This window comes from Elephas maximus, chromosome 10 (assembly GCF_024166365.1).
Source record: "Elephas maximus indicus isolate mEleMax1 chromosome 10, mEleMax1 primary haplotype, whole genome shotgun sequence".
Classification (NCBI taxonomy): Eukaryota; Metazoa; Chordata; class Mammalia; order Proboscidea; family Elephantidae; genus Elephas; species Elephas maximus.
The window spans coordinates 24277183-24300709 of record NC_064828.1 but is presented as its reverse complement, the minus strand read 5'-3'; the positions used below and the strand labels follow the sequence as shown (position 1 = coordinate 24300709).

Sequence of the window (23527 nt, the reverse complement as noted above, 5' to 3'; positions counted from 1 at the left end):
AGTGCTATCAATTATTACCTCTCCTAAGGGAGAAATGATGAGAGATAATCATAACTCCATCACCTCATTGGAAGAAATTTTAATGACAGGTTTATTTTTGTTCTTTAGTGACAATGTTAAACAACAAGCTGCACGAACACTGGAGAAAGAAAATTTTCATAAATATTTTGGAAGTATTTCATTTTCTATTTGCCAAAGCATTTAAATTATATCCTTCTGGGAAAGAGGCATGAAGACATTAGTGAGTCTTACTTAGGCAGAACTGCCCCATAGGGTTTCCAAGGAGTACCCGATCTCTTAACCACTGCGCCACCAGAGCCTCTCATGTAAGTAGAGTCACACAATTCCCCAATTATACGTGTTCCCCATGAAAGCAAGAAGTTGTTTTTTTTTTTTTTAAGTATTTGAGGGACTTCAGGCGTATAAAGTAGAATTTAAGCAGGGTCACCGTGAATACCACTGTAGTGAAAGAATACTGTTTAATAATGGAATTGTAAACATTTTCGTCATAACTAAAGAAACGTGTAGAAAATTCAGCTTTGGTAGGTCCTGAAGAAAATATCTAGTAGACAATAATTTAGAAATAATAATGAAGTGTGAAATGCTAATTAGAGGATGAAGATCTGTTTTTCTAGAGTCAAAACTAGGCCTACAAGAAATCCCTGGAAAAGTGGAAAACAAACAGAAATTCAGAGCACAAAATTGATTTGAAAGGGAAAGAGCACTGGACTGGCAACAAGACACCTGGTTTCTAGGGTCTGCCTCTCTCTAATGGTAACTAGCCTGTGCCCTTGGGCAAATTGTAGTCATCCCTCAATTCCTGGATTGTAGTATGTGTACCTTGAGGGCATTAAGACAAATGATATTGGTGATCCATCCTAGCTTTAAATTATAAAATTGATTAACAATTTCACAGACTCCCAGACAGAGGACTCAGATAAAGAGGCAAAATACGTAGATTCAGGGACAATGGAAGGCTAAAAGATAGAGAAAACAACCCATAGAGAACAAAAGAAAATTAAAATCAGGATATTTAGGTAGTAAACAGACTAAGAATAATGTGAATACATAGTTTGCCTACCAATAGAAAGATCTGCCCAATACAGGAAAAAAAGATAAAATGTTATCATTTCCTTAATCACAGGGCACTCTCCTATGGGGTCGCTATGAGTTAGAATTGACTCAACAGCAATGAGTTTGTTTTTTTCTGATTCTCCTATGGCATGGGCTAGTTAAAAGTGTTACTAAGAACACATGGTTTGGTTTGTAACTCTTTGATGTACTGAATGTCAAAGAATAACATCATTTCTAATTGAATGATGAAATAAATATCATAATTTAGTAGATAATAGATGTCTAACATCTATTAAATAGATATCTATCCATCTAGGCATATAACATGACCTAAGTCAAAAACTAAAAAAAAAAAAATTTTTTTTTTTTTTACGTCTTGAGTGTTTCCTGAAACTGAAATTTATGTCTTTTCTGCCACGAGCATGAGGGAGGATCTATAGTTCCATATCTTCATAGTCAATCCTTTCATGAGATCTTTTTGTAATGCACAGGACAACCACACAGTCTCTTCATTGCCACTTTCATCTCTTTATTCCTCAATGTGTAGATGGCTGGATTCAGAAAAGGAGTGAGAACTGCATCAAAAATAGCAAGATACTTATCCAGGTGTGGTGTGGCAGAAGCCAGGTGTAGAAAAGCATCAGTGGCCCAAAGAACACCACCACAACAGTAATACGAGTTGACAGAATGGAAAGGACCTTGGATGAACCACCTGAAGAATGTTTCCAAAAGTGAACAGAGTTAAGATGTAGGAAGTAAAGAATAAGACAAAGGAGCCCATAGATATGAGTCCACTATTGATGGTGACCATGAAATCTAGCTCTTGAGCACTTTGCAGGCAAGTCTGAGGAGCTGGGGGAGGTCACAGTAAAAACTGTCTGATACACTAGAGTCACAAAAAGGCAAATCTACCACAAAAACTAGTTGGACCACTGAGTGGATAAGGCCAAAGATCCAGAAAGTGACTAAAAAAATAGACACATTTGTGGGTTCAAGATGATCAGGTAATGGAAAGGCTTACAATTGGCCACATATCTGTCAAACACCATGGCTATGAGCAACACCACCTTAGTGCCCCCAAAAGCATGGCTAAAGAAGATATGAGCTATACAACCCCCAAAGGAGATGACTTTTCTCTTCTGAAAAAGATCATCCTGGGTGCTGCAATTGAGCAAAATATGTCAATGATAGAAAGGTTGGCCAGTAAAAAACACATGGAGGACTGTAAGAGTTATCAGTCACAGTGACCACCATGAGGAAGTTTCCCATCATAATGGACATATAGAAAAAAGAAGAAAAGCAAAAAAGAAGTGACTAGATCTCCCAGAAGTTGGAGAGTTCCAGGACCGCAACTAACATGCATCTGGCAGTTTGTCACACTGTGATAGCTTGCATGTTGCTGTAATACTGGAAGCTTTGCCACCAGTATTTCAATTAACAGTAGGGTCACCATTGGTGGGCAGGTTTCAGTGGAGCTTCCAGACTAAGATAGACTAGGAAAAAGAACATGGTGGTCTAATTCTGAAAAAATTGGTCAGTGAAAACCTTATGAATAGCAGTAGAACATTGTCTAATATAACGTGGGAAAATGAGACCCAGATGTTGGAAGACACTGAAAATACGACTGGGGAAGAGATGCCTACTCAAAGCATAACCAACCTTAATGACTTGAGGGAGTCAAGCTTTCAGGATCTTCATTTTCTGATGTGACATGACTCAAAATGAGAAGAAACACCTGCAAACACCCATTAATAATCAAAACGTACAATATACAAAGCATGAATCTAGGAAAATTGGAAGCCATCAAAGAAGAAATGAAATGCATAAAGATCAATATCCTAGGCATTAGTGAGCTGAAATGGACAGGTATTGGCCATTTTGAATGGGACGATCAGGTAGTCTACGGTGCCAGGAATGATAAATTGAAGAGAAATGGTGTCGCATACATTGTCAAAAAGAATATTACAAGATCTATCCTGAAGTACAACGCTGTCAGTGATAGGAAAATAGCCATATGCCTACAAGGAAGACTATTTAACACAACTATTATTCAAATTTATCAACCAACCACTAAGGTCAAAGATGAAAAATTCAAGGTTTTTATCAACTTCTGAAGCTTCAAATTGATCAAACATGCAACGAGGTAACATTGATAATTACCAGTGATTGGAATGCAAACACTGGAAACAAAGAAGGACCAGTTGTTGGAAAATACAGCCTTGGTGATAGAGATGACACTGGCGATCTCATGATAGAATTTTCCAAGAATGATGATTTCTTCATTGGAAATATCTTTTTTCAACAACATAAATGGCAACTATACACATGGACCTCGCTGAATGGAATACACAGGAATCAAATTGACTACGTCTGTAGAAAGAGATGATGCAGAAGCTCAATATCATCAGTCAGAACAAGGCCGGAGGGCACAAGAAGACAAAATAAAATATTAGGAGGAAATGTGAAAGACCTGGGGTTAGAAAATCAAAAGGGTAGAACACTCTCGGCATTTCTCAAGCTGAAAGAATTGAAGAAAAAATTCAAGCTTCTAGTTGCAATGTTGAAGGATTCTACAGGGAAAAATATTGAATGATGCAGGAATCATCAAAAGAAGATGGAAGAAATACACAGAGCCACGGCACCAAAAATAACCGGTCGACATTCAACCATTTCAGGAGGTAACCTATGATCAAGAACCAATGGTACTGAAGGAAGAAGTCCAAGCTGCACTGAAGACATTAGTGTAAACAAGGCTCTAGGATTGACAAAAATCCAATTGAGATGTTTCAACAAATGGATGCAGCACTAGAGGTGCTCTTGAGTCTATGCCAAGAAATTTGGAAGACAGATGCCTGGTCAGCTGACTGGAAATCCATATTTGAGCCCATTCCAGAGAAAGGTGATCCAACAGAATGTGAACATCATCAAACAATATCATTAATATTACACACAAGTAAAATTATGCTGAAAATCATTCAAAAGAGGTTGCAGCAGTATATCGACAGGTAACTGCCAGAAATTCAAGCCGGATTCAGAAGAAGACATAGAACAAGAGATATTATCGCTTATGTCAAATGAATTTTGGATGAAAGCAGAGAATACCAGAAACATGTTTACCTGTGTTTTATTGAATATGCAAAGGCATTCAACTGCATGAATCATAGCAAATTATGGATAATATTGCGAAGAATGGGAATACCAGAACACTTAAGTGTGTTCATAAGGAACCTATACATAGATCAGGAGGCAGTTGTTCGAACAGTACAAGCGTTTACTGTGTGTTTTAAAGCCAAGAAAGCTGTGCGAAGGCTGTTTCCTTTTACCATACTTATTCAATCTGTATGTTGGGCAAATAATCCAAGAAGTTGGCCTATATCAAGAAGAACGCTGCACCAGTATTGGAAAAGAGTCATTAACAACCTACGATATATATATAACAAATCCTTACTTGCTGAAAATGAAGAAGACTTGATGTACTTACTGATGAAGATCAAAAACTACAGCCTTCAGTATGGATTGTACCTCCACATAAAGAAAACAAAAATCCTACTGGACCGATTTACAACATCATGATAAATGGAGAAAATATTGAAGCTCTCAAGGACTTCATTTTATCTGGATCCGCTTAGAAGCAGCAGTCAAGAAATGAAATGATGTATTGCATTTGGAAAATCTGCTGCAAAAAAGCATCTTTAAAGTGATAAAAAGCAAGGATGTAACTTTGAAGACTAAGGCGCCACCACCCAAGCTATGGTATTTCAATTGCCTCATATGATTACAAAATCTGGACAGTGAATAAGGAAGACCAAAACAGACTTGATGTCTTTGAATTATGGTGTTGGCAACGAATATTGAATATACCAGGAACGGCCAGAATAATAAACAGTACAGCAAAAATGTGCCTTGGAAGCAATGATGGTGAGACTTTGTCTCGTATACTTTGGACATGGTATCATGAGGACCAGTCCCAGGAGAAGGACATAATGCTTGGTAAATCAGAGGGTCAGCGAAAAAGAGGAAGACCCTCGACGAGATGGATTGACACAGTGGCTGCAACAATAAGCTCAAGCTTAACAACAACTGTGAGTGTGGTACAGGACAGGGCAGTGTTTCCTTCTGTTTTACCTAGGGTTGGTATGAGTCGGAGCCGATTTGATGGCACCTAACAACAACGGGAACACAAATTCAGACACTAATGGATGGTTGGCTGTCTTCAGTGGCTTATTTGGTAGGTTCACTCTAATGTTAGCTAAAGGAAGAAAATGAGATAACTCATATTAATAGTGTTATATTAATACCCTATATAAAAAGTAAATTATGAGAGTCAAATATCACTTAAAAATTTCACAAAAATTAAATAACATCCTTCTGGCCTCTAATGCTGTAGTTATATATGACATTAAATGAGTTGACATGTGGCCTTGCTAACAGGAATGAACTGATACAGATGGTGTACTCGATAGAAAACCACAGATGAATAGCATTTGATGTTAAGTTACTATATCAGTATGATCCATGTTAACCATTCTCTCTCCCTGGAGGAGTAATAACCAACCACATATACTAGACAAACAAAGAAGACTATTCTTTTTTTTTTTTTTTTTCACTTTTAAGAAAGTTTAATCTCAGTTTAACAAACAAGAACCAGGAAAACAATAATTTGGTATAATTATTTCAAGCAATAAATGCAACATATTAACTATATTTTTATACTACTGTATTTTACGAAGTGTAATTTTATTAACTAGGTGAAACTTTAAAAAATATATTCTCTTTCTCTAATACGGAATTATTATAAAATGCTAAATATTTAAAATAATATAAAGAAATCAGTTTTTATGTGTTCTACTATTTTTTTGAAATATTGATAGAGGCATAATGGCTTGGTATATTAAACTTTAGATTTTGATATATTTGATATACGTCAATAGCTCTTTTGTTCTAGGTCTTTATTTTTATGTGAACAGCAATGTCTTTGCATCTAACAACTGCACAGTAATGATATTGGAATATCAATACATGTGGTAATGCGTTTACATGCTTGGAAAATCAAGAACATCATTCTCACCTTCAATTTTTCTTAGTCACTATTCAACTTCACTTAACCTGAACTAAACAGGACACCCAGGCTAAAAACACACAAACTCGATGAAATGGTGCTTCAGTTAAATTAATACTGGTGCTGGACATCTTCACATACTGTGCTCTGCTTTATAATTGTTTTTGTCACATATTGCAAGACACATATGTTATATTATACCTCTCTATTTTTTTATTCCCATACACAGCTAGAGTGGATTTTTTTTTTGTTTATAATTTTTATTGCTTTCAGTGAAAGTTTACAAGTCAAGCCAGTCTCTCACACAAAAACTGATATACACCTTGCTACATACTCCCAGTTACTCTCCCCCTGATGAAACAGCATGCTCCTTCCCTCCACTCCCTCTTTTCCTGTCCATTTCACCAGCTTCTAACTCCCTCTAGACAGGAGGTGCCAATGTAATCTCAAATGTCCACTTGATCCGAGAAGCTCACTCCTCACCAGCATCCCTCTCCAACCCATTGTCCAGTCCAATCCATGCCTGAAGAGTGGCTTTGGGAATGGTTCCTGTCCTAGGCCAACAGATGGTCTGGAGGCCATGATCACTGGGTTCTTTCTAGTCTCAGTCAGACCATTAAGTCTGGTCTTTTTATGAGAATTTGGGGTCTGCATCCCACTGCTCTACTGCTCCATCAGGGGTTCTCTGTTGTGTTCCCTGTCAGGGCAGTTATTGGTTGTAGACAGGCACCATCTAGTTCTTCTGGTCTCAGGCTGATGTAGTCTCTGGTTTATGTGGCCCTTTCTGTCTCTTGTGCTCCTAATTACATTGTGTCCTTGGTGTTCTTCATCCTCCTTTGATCTAGGCGGGTTGAGACCAACTGATGCATCTTAGATGGCTGCTTGCTAGCATTTAAGACCCCAGACGTCACTCTCCAAAGTGGGATGCAGAATGTTTTCTTAATACATTTTATTATGCCAAATTGACTTAGATGTCCCCTGAAAACATGGTCCCCAAACCCCTGCCCATCCTACACTGGCCATCGAAGCATTCAGTTTATTCAGGAAACTTCTTTGCTTTTGGTTTAGTCCAGTTGTGCTGACCTCCCCTGTATTATTTTGTTGTCTTTCCTGTCACTTAAAGTAGTTCTTATCTACTATCTAATTAGTGAATTCCCCCTCCCTCCCTCCCCCCTCGTAACCATCAAAGAATATTTTCTTCTCTGTTTGAACTATTTCTCGAGTTCTTATAATAGTGGTCTTATATAATAGTTGTCCTTTTGCAACTGACTAATTTCACTCAGCATAATGCCTTCCAGGTTCCTCCGTGTTATGAAATGTTTCACAGATTCATCACTGTTCTTTATCAATCCTTAGTATTCCATTGTGTGAATATACCATAATATATTTATCCATTCATCTGTCGATGGGCACCTTGGTTGCTTCCATCTTTTTGCTATCGTAAACAGTGCCGCAATAAACATGGGTGTGCATATATCTGTTTGTGTAAAGCCTCTTATTTTTCTGGGATATATTCCAAGGAGTGGTATTACTGGATCATATGGTAGTTCTATTTCTAACTTTTGAAGGACGCACACAACCGATTTCTGAAGTGGTTGTACCATTTTACATTCCCACTAGCAGTGTGTAAATGTTCCAATCTTTCCACAGCCTCTTGAAAATTTATTATTTTGTGTTTTTTTCATCAATGCCAGCCTTGTTGCAGTGAGACGAAATCTCACTGTAGTTTTGATTTGCATTTTTCTAATGGCTAATGATCGTGATCATTTCCTCATGTATCTGTTAGCTACCTGAATGTCTTCTTTACTGAAATGCCTATTCATATCTTTTGTCCATTTTTTATTTGGGTTATTTGTCTTTTTGTAGTCGAGTTTTTGCAGTATCATGTAGATTTTAGAGATCAGATGCTGATCAGAAATGTCATAGTTAAAAACTTTTTCTCAGTCTGTAGGTAATCTTTTTACTCTTTTGGAAGTCTTTGGATGAGCATAGGTGTTTGATTTTCAGGAGCTCCCAGTTATCTAGTTTTTCTTCTGCACTGTTAATGTTTACTGTTTATGCCATATATTAGGGCTCCGAACATTGTCCCTATCTTTTCTTCCATGATCTTTATCGTTTTAGATTTTATATTTAGGTCTTTGATCCATTTTGAGCTCGTTTTTGTGCATGGAGTGAGGTATGGGTCTAGCTTCATTTTTTTTGCAGATGGCTATCCAGTTATGCCAATACCATTTGTTAAAAAGACTATCTTTTCCCCCATTTAACTGTTTTGGAGCCTTTGTCAAATTTCAACCGCTCATAGGTGGATGGATTTATGTCTGGATTCTCATTTCTTTTCCATTGGTCTATGTGTCTGTTGTTGTACCAGTACCAGGCTGTTTTGACTATTGTGGTGGTATAACAGTTTCTAAAATCAGGTAGAGTAAGGAGACTCCCACTTTGTTCTTTTTCAGTAATGCTTCACTTATCCGGGGCCTCTTTCCTTCCATACGAAGTTGGTGATTTGTTTCTCCATCTCATTAAAAAATGTTGTTGGAATTTGAATGGGGATTATATTAAATCTGTAGATCGCTTTTGGTAAAACAGACATTTTTATAATGTTAAGTCTTCCTGTCCATGACCAAGGTATGTTTTTCCACTTATGTAGGTCTCTTTTGGTTTCTTGCAGAAATGTTTTCTAGTTTACTTTGTATAAGTCTTTTACATCTCTGGTAAGGTTTATTCCTAAGTATTTTATCTTCTTGGGGGCTACTGTAAATGATATTGATTTGGTAAAGAAGACTATTCTTATGACAAAATGACTTATCTGCTTCTGGAACTTCAACCAGAAATTATCTTTCTCTATTTTTACACTTCTCAAAATATCATTCATTTTAGTTCAAACGACATCTGATCTGTCAAGCTAGTTACATTAGTTAAGTCCTGATTAATATAGGTGATTTAGACTATACTAGAATTAATGTTGTTTTTTTGTTTTTAGGTGCCGTCAGGTGGGTTCCGACTCGTAGTGACCCTATGCACAACAGAACAAAACACTGCCTGGTAGTGCACCATCCTTACAATCATTGTTCTGCTTGAGCTCATTGTTGCAGCCACTGTGTCAATCTACCTTGTTGAGGGTCTTCCTCTTTTCCGGTAACCCTGTACTCTGCCAAGCATGATGTCCTTCTCCAGGGACTGATCCCTCCTGACAACATGTCCAAAGAATGTAAGATGCAGTCTCACCATTGTTCCTTCTAAGGAGTATTCTGGTTGTACTTCCTCTAACAGATTTGTTTGTTCTTTTGGCAGTACATGGTATATTTGATATTCTTCGCCAAAACCACAATTCAAAGGTGTCAACTCTTCTTCGGTCTTCCTTATTCATTGTCCAGCTTTCATATGCATATGATGCTATTGAAAATACCATGGCTTGGGTCAGGGGCACCTCAGTCTTCAGGGTGACATCTTTTCTCTTCAACACTTTGAAGAGGTCCTTTGCAGCAGATTTACCCAATGCAATGTGTCTTTTGATTTTTTGACTGCTGCTTCCATGGCTGTTGATTGTGGATCCAAGTAAAATGAAATCCTTGACAACTTCAATCTTTTCTCCGTTTATCATGATGTTGCTCATTGGTCCACTTGTGAGGATTTTTGTTTTCTTTATGTTGAGTCTGTGGTCTTTGATCTTCATTAGTAAGTGCTTCAAGTCCTCTTCACTTTCAGCAAGCAAGGTTGTGTCATCTGCATAACACAGGTTGTTAATGAGTCTTCCTCCAATCCTGATGCCCCATTCTTCTTCATATAGTCCAGCTTCTTGTATTATTTGTTCAGCATACAGATTAAATAGGTATGGTGAAAGAATACAACTCTAACTCACACCTTTCCTGACTTTAAACCAATCAGTATCCCCTTGTTCTGTCCGAACAACTGCCTCTTGATCTATGTAAAGGTCCTTCATGAGCACAATTAAGTCTTCTGGAATTCCCATTCTTCACAGTGTTATCCATAGTTTGTTATGATCTACACAGCTGAATGCCTTTGCATAGTCAGTAAAACACAGGTAAACATCCTTCTGGTATTCTCTGCTTTCAGCCAGGATCCATGTGAAATCAGCTGTGATACCCCTGGTTCCACGTTCTCTTCTGAAACCACCCTGAATTTCTGGCTGTGCCCTGTGGATATACTGCTACAGCTGTTTTTGAATGATCTTCAGAAAAATTTTGCTTGCCTGTGATATTAATGATATTGTTCTATAATTTCACATTCGGTTGGATCACCTTTCTTGGGAATAGGCATAAATATGTATCTCTTCAAGTCAGTTGGCCAGGAAGCTGTCTTCCATATTTCTTGGCATAGACGCGTGAGCACCTCCAGCGCTGCATCTGTTTGTTGAAACATCTCAATTGATATTCCATCAGTTCCTGGAGCCTTGTTTTTTGCCAATGCCTTCAGAGCAGCTTGGATTTCTTCCTTCAGTACCACCGGTTCCTGATCATATGCCACCTCTTGAAATGGTTGAATATCAACTAATTCTTTTTGGTATAATGACTTTGTGTATTTCTTCCATCTTCTTTTGATGCTTCCTGCATCGTTTAATATTTTCCCCATGGAATCCTTCATTATTGCAGCTCGAGGCTTGAATTTTTTTCTTCAGTTCTTTCAGCTTGAGAAACGCCAAGCGTGTTCTTCCCTTTTGGTTTTCCATCTCCAGCTCTTTGCACATGTCATTATAATACTTTACTTTGTCTTCTCCAGAGGCCCTTCGAAATCTTCTGTTCAGTTCTCTTACTTCATCAATTCTTCCTTTTGTTTTAGCTGCTGGATGCTCAAGAGCAAGTTTCAGAGTCTCCTCTGACATCCATCTTGGTCTTTTCTTTCTTTTCTGTCTTTTCAGTGACCTCTTGCTTTCTTCATGGATGATGTCCTTGATGTCATTCCACAACTCGTCTGGTCTGCGGCCACTAGTGTTCAATGTGTCAAATCTATTTTTCAGATGGTCTCTGAATTCAGGTGGCATATACTCAAGATCATATTTTGACTGTTGTGGACTTGCTCTGATTTTCTTCAGTTTCAGCTTGAACTTGCATATGAGCAATTGATGGTCTCTTCCACAGTCGGCCCCTGGCCTTTTTCTGACTGATGATATTGAGCTTCTCCATCGTATCTTTCCACAGGTGTAGTCAATTTGATTTCTGTGTGTTCCATCTGGGGAGGTCCATGTGTATAGTCGCTGTTTATGTTGGTGAAAGAAGGTATTTGCAATGAAGAAGTCATTGGTCTTGCAAAATTCTATCATTCGATCTCCAGCATTGTTTCAATCACCAATGCCATATTTTCCAACTACTGATGCTTCTTCTTTGTTTCCAACTTTCACATTCCAATCGCCAGTAATTATCAATGCATCTTGATTGCATGTTCGATCAATTTCAGACTACAGTAGCTGATAAAAATCTTCTATTTCTTCATCTTTGGCCCTAGTGGTTGGTGCGTAAATTTGAATAATAGTCGAATTAACTGGTCTTCTTTATAGGCGTATGGATATTATCCTATCACTGACAGCGTTGTACTTCAGGATAGATCTTGAAACATTCTTTTCGACAATGAATGCAACACCATTCCTCTTCGAGTTGTCATTCCTAGCATAGTAGACTATATGATTGTTCTATTCAAAATGGCCAATGCCAGTCCATTTCAGCTCACTAATGCCTAGGATATCGATGTTTATGTGTTCCATTTCATTTTTGACCATTTCCAATTTTCCTAGATTCATACTTTGTACATTCCAGGTTCCGATTATTAACGGATGTTTGTAGAGGTTTCTTCTCATTTTGAGTCATGCCACATCAGCAAATGAAGGTTCCAAAAGCTTTACTCCATCCACGTCGTTAAGGTCGGCTCTACTTTGAGGAGGCTGCTCTTCTCCAGTCATCTTTTGAGTGCCTTCCAACCTGGGGGGCTCATCTTCCAGCACTATATCAGACAATGTTCCACTGCTAGTTTGTCGTACTGTGAGGGCTTGTGTGTTGCTGTGATGCTGGAAGCTATGCCACTGGTATTCAGATACCAGCAGGGTCACACATGGAGGACAGGTTTCAGTTGAGCTTCCAGACTAAGACAGACTAGGAAGAAGGACCCGAAAGTCTACTTCTGAAAAGCATTAGCCAGTGAAAACCTTATGAAAGCAGAGGAACATTGTCTGTAAACTAGCATTAACACCCAGTACCCAGTAGTAGCCAAAAAATATGACTAAGTATGCAAAGTAATAGGATCTGGTTTTTCTATCAAAGAAAAAAGAATAGACTTATCTTAAGATAAAAAGCCTGGTTACTGCAGAATGTGGGAGTGGATACTGAAAGAGAAAAATGGATGGATATAGAAAGCTATAGAAGATTTTCAGGAAGAAAATTCTATTCGCTTTGGTTTAGTGTCCCTGGGTGGTGCAAGCATTTAATGTCCTTGGAGGCTAAATGAAAGGTTGGCAGTTTGAGTTCACTCAGAGGCATCTTGAAATAAAGACCTGGTATTCTACTTCCAAAAAATTAATCATTCAAAATCCTATAGAGTACTGTTCTACTCTAATATATATGGGATCACCATGAATCAGAATCAACAAAAACTGGTTTTGGTTTATAGTAACTTCGAATAATGAATTTGAAAAGAACTAATGAAATGTGTTAAAATTTTGGCAAAATTTAATGGGTTTATTTTACTAAAATCTTAGGAATGCTTTGGTGCCAAAAATCATATTAAATCAAGACTTGGTTTCCCTCTGTTATAATAGCATAACACATATATCTTAGTGTTTTTATCCTGCTCTTAATTAGAGGCAGTAAATGTTATTCTTTACCTTCTGTGTAATCTTCCTAGTTAGCAGAGATTCTGTAGCTCACAAAATAATATTTTGAGCTTTATCTGACTTTATGTACTTTATTATTTAAATAAAATAGTTAATTACCTATGAAAGAGATAAAATTTCTTCTGCTATGTTTATTATGTTATTATATTGTCACTCAGTTAATAGGTAGCTATGCTACCACAATTCCTGCCCTCAGACAGCTATAATACTTACACTACCACATCATACAAGTGGCCAATCACTGCTGATAACTCTCTTGATTTGCTTTCTCAGGATCAGACTCTTAATTCAGAAAAATAATAAAATGGAGAAGGAGACCAGAGAGATTGAGTAGACCATAGCAAATGCAGAAGGGCTGCTTCGAGTTGAGAAACAGAATATTCCATCATAAGTATGTAATGCAGGGAATTTTTCATGGAGTTCAACATTTGCTTTTACCTACTGAGCCCCTCAGTCATTTAGCCCGACAAATTCATTTTCTCTAAGTTAGAAACTGTTTTCTAACTTGCTTGTCTTTTTACCCACCATAAAGCAAAAAGAAACAGTATATAATTTATGTACTTGCCCAACAGTGCCTTCAGTTGAATGAGTGGTGACCAGAGTTATTAAGAAGTGAAGGAAAGAGAAAAGGAAAGCAAAAAAAAGAAGGGAAAGTTTTATAAAGACCAGTATTTTTATGTGAAACTTTGTTCAGGTTTTGTAAGTTTGTGGGGAGGGAGATAATACACTATATGCCTTACTGTGGGTCACTGTCACAAAGTGTGTAAGCCACTGCTTTACGTGACTCTCCCCTTACTACTTAGCCACTCCCCCTCACTTGCACTCCACAACTGAGGCCTTGTGACCAACACACACAAGTCCATTAGAAGAAGCCTGCTGATTGCCAGTGTTAATAACTATAAAAAGGGTAGGAATACAGGGAGTTTAGAGGGGATGAAGGGGAAGGAGGGAAGAATGAAAGGAGAAAAGAAATGGGAAGAAGGAAAGGAAATGAAATCTGAAACAGCAGAGGGAAATAGAAAAGTCTACTAACTATTTCCTTATTATGAAGGAAGGAAGGAAGTAAGGGTAAGGAAGAAGGAAGAGGAGGAAAGAGCAGGAAAAAGGAAAATGTAATGGGTTTAAGTAGCATACTGGTGATTAGAGGAAAAGACCATGGAGTGTTCCTAGTTTTCCTTTGTATTCCAAGAACACCTCACACGGTTTGTATCAAGGTATGTACTCATTAGACTCCTATGTCTGAGCTCTTAAGGGTTCTGCCCTCCTTGCACAGCCCTGGAAGAGACCCAAAGTGGGGTGGGGTAGGACAAGCAGAAGATTACAGTTAAAGGATTGAGTTCAATACTCTATTAGCAAATTCTCCATTTAGTGTTACCAGGAATTTCTGCTTGTGACACAGATGGCTATTTAAGAAAAGAGAGAGGGAGATGTCGCCCTGTTCTGAAGGCCTTAAAGAAACCTGCCTTCTTTTGTATTTCTATTAATTACTTCTTACAACTATTATTCCTTAGGAATTAAAGCACAGAATTATTATCATCTTTGGTTCATAAATATTTTACACAGAACTGCTTCTCAAATTTTGGAAGTGAATGTCACTCATTCCTAAGTGAAAGAAGCAAAAGGCTTGACAACATTGTGAAGATAATCAAAAAAATGTAGGGCAAAGAGAAGCTTCTCTGCGAGTTTGACCAACAACAATACAGCTTCAGTAGTCAATGAGGAGTCTTCACAATACAGTCCATAACTTAAGAGATCTTCCTGTAACTCACTAGCTGTCTGCATGCTCTCCACATTGCTACCTTCATTTCTTGATTCCTTAATGTGTAGATGATTGGATTTAGGAAGGAGGTGAGAACTGCATCAAAGATGGCCAGAAATTTATCCAAGTGTGTGGATGAAGACGGCCATGTATAGAAGAATATGAAAGGACCAAAGAACAAAACTACCACAGTAATATGAGCTAAAAGTGTGGACAGAGCCTTGGATAAACCAGCTGAAGAGTGTTTCTGAACAGTGACAATGATGACGATATAGGAAATGATCAGTATGAAGAAGGAACCCACAGAGATGAATCCACTGTTGGCCATGACCATGAATTCCAGCCAGTAGATGTCTGTGCAGGCCAGTTTGATGAAGCGAGGAAGGTCACAGTAAAAGCTGTCCAACACATTGGGGCCACAGAAGGGTAAGTTTACTACAAAAGCCAATTGAACCACAGAGTGAATAAGGCCAATCGTCCAGGCTGACAATAAAAAGGAGATGCATATTCGTGGGCTCATGATGGTCAGGTAGTGGAGAGGCTTACAAATGGCCACATATCTGTCAAAGGCCATGGCTATGAGCAGCACCATCTCTGCACCACCAATGATGTGGATAAAGAAGATCTGAGCAATGCAGCCACTAAAGGAGATGACTTTGCGCTTTCTGAAAAGGTCATAAATCATCTTGGGGGAAGCGACAAAAGAGACACCCAGGTCAATGAAGGAGAGATTGGCCAACAGGAAGTACATGGGGGAGTGTAAGTGAGGGTCAGAATTCACAGTGAGCATAATGAGGGAGTTTCCCATCAGGCTTGCCACATAAAACATGGAGAAGAACACAAAGAGGACAAGTTGTTTCTCCCAGGAATTGGACAGTCCCAGGAACACAAACTCTGACACCACAGAGTGATTTGTTCCATCCATTTGCTTTGCGAGCAGAACTACCTAAAAGAGGAGAATAGAAATATAAATTATGAGAATTATATTAACTAGAAGGATAAAGGTCAAAATCATGAAAGCCTACCTCCAGTGTGATTGCAACAATGGGGCCAAGCATAGTAAGAGTGGTGCAGGACCAAGCAGTGTTTCTGTCTGTTTTACATAGGATTGCTACGAGTCAGAACCAACTCGACAGCACCTAATAACAACATCTACCCTGAGGCATTATATTCAGCCTAACATACTTATGGACTCTAACATTGTGATCACACATAAAAGTTGGTGGCTGCCATGTGGAGCTTCTCTCTACCACCAAGTTGACTCTGCATTTAACACCTGTGATGGTCAATTTCTTGTGTCTTATGTATAACATAAGGCTAAAATACCTTAAAGCATCTAGAATATAAATCATTGTCAACAAATCCATTCCGACTCATAGCAACCCTATAGGACAGATTAGAACTGCCCCATGAGGTTTCCAAGGAGAAATTAGTGAATTTGAACTGGGGACCATTTGGTTAGCAGCCAAGCTTGTAACCACTGTGCCACCAGCCCTCCAAAATATCTAGGATATAACAACCTTATGTACAACAGAACAAAACACTGCCCTGTCCTGTGCCATCATCACAATCCTTGCTATGTTTGATCCCATTGTTACAGCCACTGTGTCAGTGCATCTTGTTGAGAGTCTTCCTCTGTTTCACTGACACTCAACTTTACAAAGCATGATGTCCTTCTCCAGAGACTGGTCCCTCCTGACATGTCCAAACTATGTGAGACTATGTGAGTCTCTCCATTCTGGCTTTCAAGGAATATTCTGGTTGTATTTCTTCCAAGACAGATTTGTTTTGTTTAGTTTGGTTTTGGCAGTCCATGGTATATTCAAAACTCTTCATCAACACCATAATTCAAAGGCATCAATTTTTCTTCAGCCTTCCTTATTCAATGCCCAAATTGCACATGCATATGAGGTGATCGAAAACACCATGGCTTGGGTCAGGCACGCCTTAGTCTTCAAGGTGACATCTTTCCTTTTTAACACTTTAAAGAGGTCTTTTGGAGCAGATATAGTACCCAATTGTTTAATGAAACACTAATCTTGTTGTTTGCTGTGTAGATATTTTATAGCTGAGGTTAAAATCTCCAATAAGTTGACCTCGAATAAAGGCAATTATCATTGATAATGTGAGTGGGGTCCTATCCAATCAGTTCAAAGCCCTCAGAGCAGAAATTGAGGTTTCCCAGGGAAGAATTTCTGCTTCAAGGTCATAACATCAAATCCTGCCTGAGTTTCTAGCCATCAGGCCTGCCCCACGAATGTCGGACTTGACATCTGCCATAATCATGGGAACCAATTCCTTGCAGTAAATACCTGAATATGTTAAGTTACTTGACAAAGACCAAAAATTTATTTAACATTAGAACTAGTATTAGAACCTATGTCCACAGGCTCCCAAATTAGTAAACACATTACCGTCGAGTTGATTCTGACTTGTGGCAATCCCATGAGTTACAGAGTAGAACTACTCCATAGGGTTTTCTTGGCACTGAACTTTATGGAAGCAGATCACCTGTCCTTTCTTCTGTGGTGGCAGTGGGTGGGTTTGAACCACCAACCTTTAGGTTAGTAGTCAAATACAAACCACTTGCACCACCCAGGGACCAGTACGAGATCAATACTCTTCCCAGGTTCCTACTTTCTTTCATTTACCTATTATACCCAGAAGATTCACTCTGAACAAAAACTTGTGGCAGAGGGATGATAGAAATTGTTCAAGAAAGATGAGCCCCTTTTATAGCTAATGACAGTCATATATTGACATACTGATGACTGCTGTTTAGTCTCCATGATTAACTGTGCCTGACAACTCTCCATCAATTAATAAATGTACCTCTGCATTCCTGAGAAATTTGTCAATTTGCTAAAATATTTGGTTTTATACTAGTTGTTTAGGTGAATACTCCTTTTTGGAGCAAATTGTCTTCTGAACAGACACGTACCAGAAAAATGACAGTTGGTTCTGCTCCACCCCACCTTTATTTCTTCAGAGGGAACTGAAATCTCTGAAGAAGTTCCAGCTAACCACATGGAAGTCTCCTCACTGTAGACCGTATTCAAGTTTCATCTCCTTCAGGCAAACACTCTTAACTACTCCAGCTCAAGTTTCTTTCTGTTTCTAGTGTTTCATTTTTAACCCAAATGAGTCATAGAGACTTCCAGCCAACATGGCACCATAGACAGAAGTACCATGCCATCCCTCCACAGAAAAGACCCTAAAAACAAAGCAAAACTGAGACAGTCCTGGAACCTGAAGAGTCAAATAAAGAGATAAAGAACTCAGCCAAACACTGAATAAAATAAGAAACTGACAGAGGACTGAGAGTGAGGAGGCATATGTGCCGAGGTTCCTTATCAGCTAACACAGCATGGATTTGCCAACCAGGACTCCTGTTGGAGATCAGCTGACAGGGAGCATGGGAAAGCAGCTTCATGGAGCTCCCAGCAGGAGACAACACTGGGTAACCAGTGATATATGCTTTCCCATCCTTCATCCTCTCCCCACTGCTCTACCTCTGAGCTTCCTGTCTGGCTGTGTTGGCTCAGCCAGCAGGGAAGTACGGCATCAGTGCCACTTGGATTCACCCCACCCACATCACAGATTGGCGGACAGGGAGTACAGGAAAGCAGCTTCACAAAGTTACTAGCAGGAGACAGAGCACCCAGTAACAAGGAATACATGCTGTCCTAAATCCCACCCTTCTTCCCCTCCCCATTCAGCCTCCTCTGCTTCCCAACAGCCACAGTCTCTTGGCCAGGAGGCAACTGCTTCCACCTCTGGCCCCTTGGATTCACCCCATCCAGACTGGCTGGGTCCCTGAACTGGTACTGCTTCTTTCCATCTCCTTTGGTTTCTTCCATGCCTCCAACCACCTCTCCCTCCTTTCTCTTGAACACCTGGATCCTTATGCCATATTTGCTTCTTCTTGAAAGGCTGTGAAGCCCTGCTCAACTGGGGATCCACTCCCCCAGTCCACAACACCACACTGGTGGGATCCCTGCGGTTTTCTTTCTTTCTTTTTTTTTTTTTTTTTGCTTGTTTTGTTTTGCTTTGTTCTGTTTTGTTTGTTTTCTTTCTCTTTTTGCACTTGGGAGCCCCTTCTAGAGGGGCTGCACTGCACAGCCTAGGAGCCAGTTGCCCAATCTGTGCATCTGCATAGGCAGGATCCCTGGGGGCATTTTTTGTTTGCTTGCTTTTTTTTCTTTTTCCTTCTATCTTTTTCCCTTTCTGTCTTTCTTCATTTTTTCAGTTCTCATCTGTCTATACTTACCTTCTTTTTCTGCCTCCTGAATACCTGGTGCTGTGTGACATCTATACCCCCTCTAACCAGGCTATACTGCAACCTGGGAGACTTTCCTGGTCTTTGCAGCTGTGCTGGTGGGACTCCTGGGGGCTTTTCTTTTCCAAATTTTTACCTAGTTTTTTTTGTTCTTTTTCCCTTTTCTTTTTCTTTTTCCTTTTTGCTTCTCTCCATTTCTTTGGTTCTCATCTCTCCACTCCAATGGCGATCTCCCTTTACACTCTTTTTTTGGGTTTTCTTGTTTGTTTTCCTTTGTTTGTTTTTGGCCTCTGTTTCTATCTCCTCTTTCACATACCCATACTAGCTCCACACATCACAACCTCCCTCCTCTTTCCTGCCTACCTGCACCTTGTGCTGAACATCACACCTCTAAGCAGCACAGGCATTGCCTCCCAGAACCTGCCCAACACTGATTCCTGGCCTACCCTGTCAGCCCTAGTGTGTGCCACAAAAAAAACCATCCCAGCCCCTCCCCTTTAGCTGGACCTGCCCTGCTGCACCATAACTGAGTGATTGGCCCCACCCATTGTACAAGGAGATGGAAAGTATTGTGACAACAGATGAGCAAACAACAAAGAACACACAGCCCACCTGCTCAGACGTAACCAAATAAAACGAAAAACCAAGACAAAACAAATCTACAATCAAGAAATGAAGAAAATAACTACTGAATGTCCCAAAGATAGCAGACAATATCAAAACATATTAAAAAAAAAAAATAGGAAAGGATGGTTCCAGTAGCTGTCCAAGGTAAGACACCAGATGACTTTCCAGTAGAAGAAAAGGCACTAGAACTACCTGACAGGAAATTCGAGTCTCTAATATTCAGAGCTATCCAAGAGTTGAAGCAAAACACAGACAAAAATGAGGGAAAATAAAAAATTTATGGAAAAGGCAGACAAATTCATGGAAAATACAGACAAAAAATAGAAGGATTCAGGAAAATAGTAGAGGAACAAAATGCCAAAATAAATTCACAGCTAGAAATCATACAAAAGAAACAATTAGAAATTCAAAAGATAAACAAGATTTCAGACAGGAACAGTGAAAGTGAAGACAAACACTTGTATACAACACTGTTAGAGTGGAAATCAGAAAACAAGAACAAAGAATAATGAGGAAACCCTGAGAATTATGTGGGATACAGTCAAAAGCAAAAATTTGCAAGTTATCAGAGTTCCAGAACAGGAAGAGGAAACAGAAAACACAGAAAGGATCACTGAAGAACTGCTGACAGAAAACTTTCCGAATATCATGAATGAGGAAAAGGTGACCATCCAAGAAGCTCAGCAAACCCCATATAGGATAGATCCCAAAAGAAAACATCAAGGTATATCATAATCACACTCGCTAAAACCAAAGACAAAGAAAAAAATCCTGCGAGCAGCTCAAGAAAAACAAAAAATCAGATACAGGGGAGAGACAGTAAGAGTAAACTCTGATTATTTGGAAGAAACCATGCATGCAAGAAGGCGATGGAATGACATACATAAAACCTTGAAAGAAAAACATTGCCAACCAAGAGTCATATATCCTGAAAAACTTTCGTTCAAATATGATGATGAAATTAGGACACTTCCAGATAAACAGAAATTAAGGGGATATGTTAAAACCAAACCTACAGGAATGATTAAAGGGAGTCCTTCAGTCTGAGAACAAACAACATCAGACCACAGTCTGAATCTAGGATGCAAGATTATACCAGCCAGATACCAACCTAGGAAATGAACTCTCAAGGACTATCCAAAACTAATAGAATTGCAACAGGAAACCAGAGAGGCTAATCTGTAAATGACAATGTCAGAACAATAAAAGAGGGAATAAACGGTGTAGGTATAGAACTTTCTAATGGAGAAGAAGGCAAGATGATACCAAGTAAACATAGGCTGGTTCAAACCTAGGAAGATGAGGGTAAATTTTAAGGTAAACAACCACAAAGTTAACAAACCTACTCATCAAAATAAAGGAGAAAAACAAAGTCTCAATAAAAACAAAACCTACAAAAACAAAACAAAACCACAAACAAAAGAAACTCAGCACAGGAGAGTAAGAGGAACAAAGAAAACATTAGCACCCAATGAGTCATAGAACAATTCCATCTATCATATTTTTTATAACCTCCAGAGTGCCAAGCAGAGTGCTGGATACGTAACAGGCCCTCAGTAAATAGCCTGAGCCTACCATTTCAAGCACGTTAGTGGTGGGTATACTGATCTTACCATCAATCTCGATGCGAATGCAGAGACTCTAGACTCATTTGGCATTTGATACTAAAGATAGACTCTTGTGCATAATTGTGTCATTCTTTGAATTCATCTTTATTTTCACACTCACTTTTTCTAGCAATTATTTTTTTTCTATTTTCAAAGAAGCTCCACAGTACAATCAAATGAATATAGATTTCAGTACCTGAAAAACCATGTATCGTATCCTGCCACCCAATATATGTGGTCTTTGGTAACATGCGTTTCATCTGTTAGCCCCTTTTTTCCATTTGTAAAATGGAAATCATTAATGTCTCACAGAACTATTATGAGAATGTGAAATAATGTATGTCATCAAATCCAGTACATTTTTCCACTGAAATGCATCTGATAATGGAATTAATCTATCTGTCCACAATAAAGGAACAGATAAATAAGTTATCATTAATGGAATAGAATGAATTCTTTGGAAAGTAATTGAGTGAACTGGATTTACATTTCTCGTCATGGGTAAATCTCAAAAATGTAATATCAAGTGAAAGATATTAAATTATAAAATAATATATTGTAATTTTTATAAATTTTTCAAAAATCGAGTTATTATGTATCATTTATAAATACATACGTATACAGAAAACAAATGTAAAGTTGAGCAGGAATGATACCCAGCAACTTCAGAACAGTGACTTTCTTTGGGGAGGAAAAGAGGCATTTCATAGAAACAGTGATTTCAATTGTATTTGTAATAATTTACTACAAAATATTTAAAGTTCTGATTAAGACAAATGACAAATGTTCATGTGTTAAACTGGAATTAAAATGCACAGTGTCAATCATATTATTTTGGTACTTTTTAAAACCATTGATATATGTCACAATGCTTTTTTTTAATTTAATGCACGTGCCATGTCCCTGCTCCTTTCTCTTCTTACTGTCCCTGCTCCCATCGGCCCTCATTAGGGCTACTGCAAAGCCTCATCGGGATTCTCACCTTCTGCTTTTTTTCTGTTCCAACAAACATCTATCCACATGCAAACACACCTAAGACAGCATTAATAGTTTAATGAGCCCTTTTTGCCTCCACATGACTGCAAGCTTCTAATAGAGAGCATTCAAAGCCATTTGGAATCTGGTTCTCTCTGAACTAATTTCCAATATTTCTCCTACTCCATTTCTTGTACCACATGACCCAGAAAAAAACTGTTTATTACCTGAAAAAGCTGCACACTACACAGGCTGTATGTTTTTAAACATACTTGCCCTTCTTCTCCTCCTACCACATCTACCTGCTTCTCTTCTGTCTCTAAAGAGAAACAAAATCCATTCCTCAAGATAGAGTTAAATTACATGCTATAATGTTTAGATTTCCCTTGCCTACTCCCACTTCCCTCCATAAGAAAAATCCACACCTTCCTCTTTTATGTCCCTATGCATAGCACTTTATTCATGCCCAACGCAGTACTTATTAAATAACATTATGGTTAGTTTTGCATGTATATAGCTTCCAGGAAGGAAATGTGTCTTATCCTTTTTATAAACTTAGCTGCTAACACAATGCCAAGAACAAAAAACAAGGGAAGGGGGAACACACCAGAAATGTTACATTATCAAAAATTGGTTAAAGGATTCGACTGTGTGGAAATTATGATCCACACATAATAAAGGTAGCCTCTAATTTTTTTTTCTAAGATATAAAAATTAGATTGCTGTTGAAATAGTGATAAAACCAAACCCAATTCATCACCACCAAGTCATTTCCAACTCTTAGCAACCCTATAGGACAAATTAGAATTTCCCCACAAGTTTTCCAAGGCTGTACATCTTTAAGAAAGTCGACTGTCACATCTTTTCCCGAAGAGCAGCTGGTGGGTTCAAACTGCCAATCTTTCAGTTAGCAGACAAGCGCTTAATCACTGTGTCACCAGGGTCCTTAAAATAGTGAAAAAACCCTCTTGCTGTTGAGTCAATTCTGACTCATAACTGCCCTATACGACAGTGTAGAACTACCCCATAGGGTTTCCCAGGGGAAGCTGGTGGATTCAAACTGCCAACCTTTTTGTTAGCAGCTGTAGTTCTCAGCTACTGCACTACCAGGGCTCTCTAAAATAGTGACAGGTTTAGCAAATACTATATTTATAATATCACAATTCAACAAAAATAGGAGAAGATGTAACTAGAAGATGACTGAAATTATGAAACTATGCCTGATGAATGAAGAAAAAATAGGAAATAGGGGATTGTGAAAGAGAAGAAGAAATGGAGAGAAAGAAAAATAAAAGTGATTAAAATGAAA

General features: G+C 38.6%; 1 protein-coding gene and 1 pseudogene across 1 annotated transcript; both read right to left on the bottom strand.

Moving 5' to 3' along the window:
* Positions 1-1539: 1539 nt before the first annotated feature.
* LOC126084421 (olfactory receptor 4F15-like) lies at positions 1540-3744 on the bottom strand (annotated as a pseudogene).
* Positions 3745-14716: 10972 nt separating this feature from the next.
* LOC126084201 (olfactory receptor 4F3/4F16/4F29-like) lies at positions 14717-15655 on the bottom strand. Its single transcript, XM_049898521.1, has one exon. It carries the CDS (start codon positions 15653-15655, stop codon positions 14717-14719), a length of 939 nt encoding a protein of 312 aa, XP_049754478.1.
* Positions 15656-23527: the final 7872 nt, after the last annotated feature.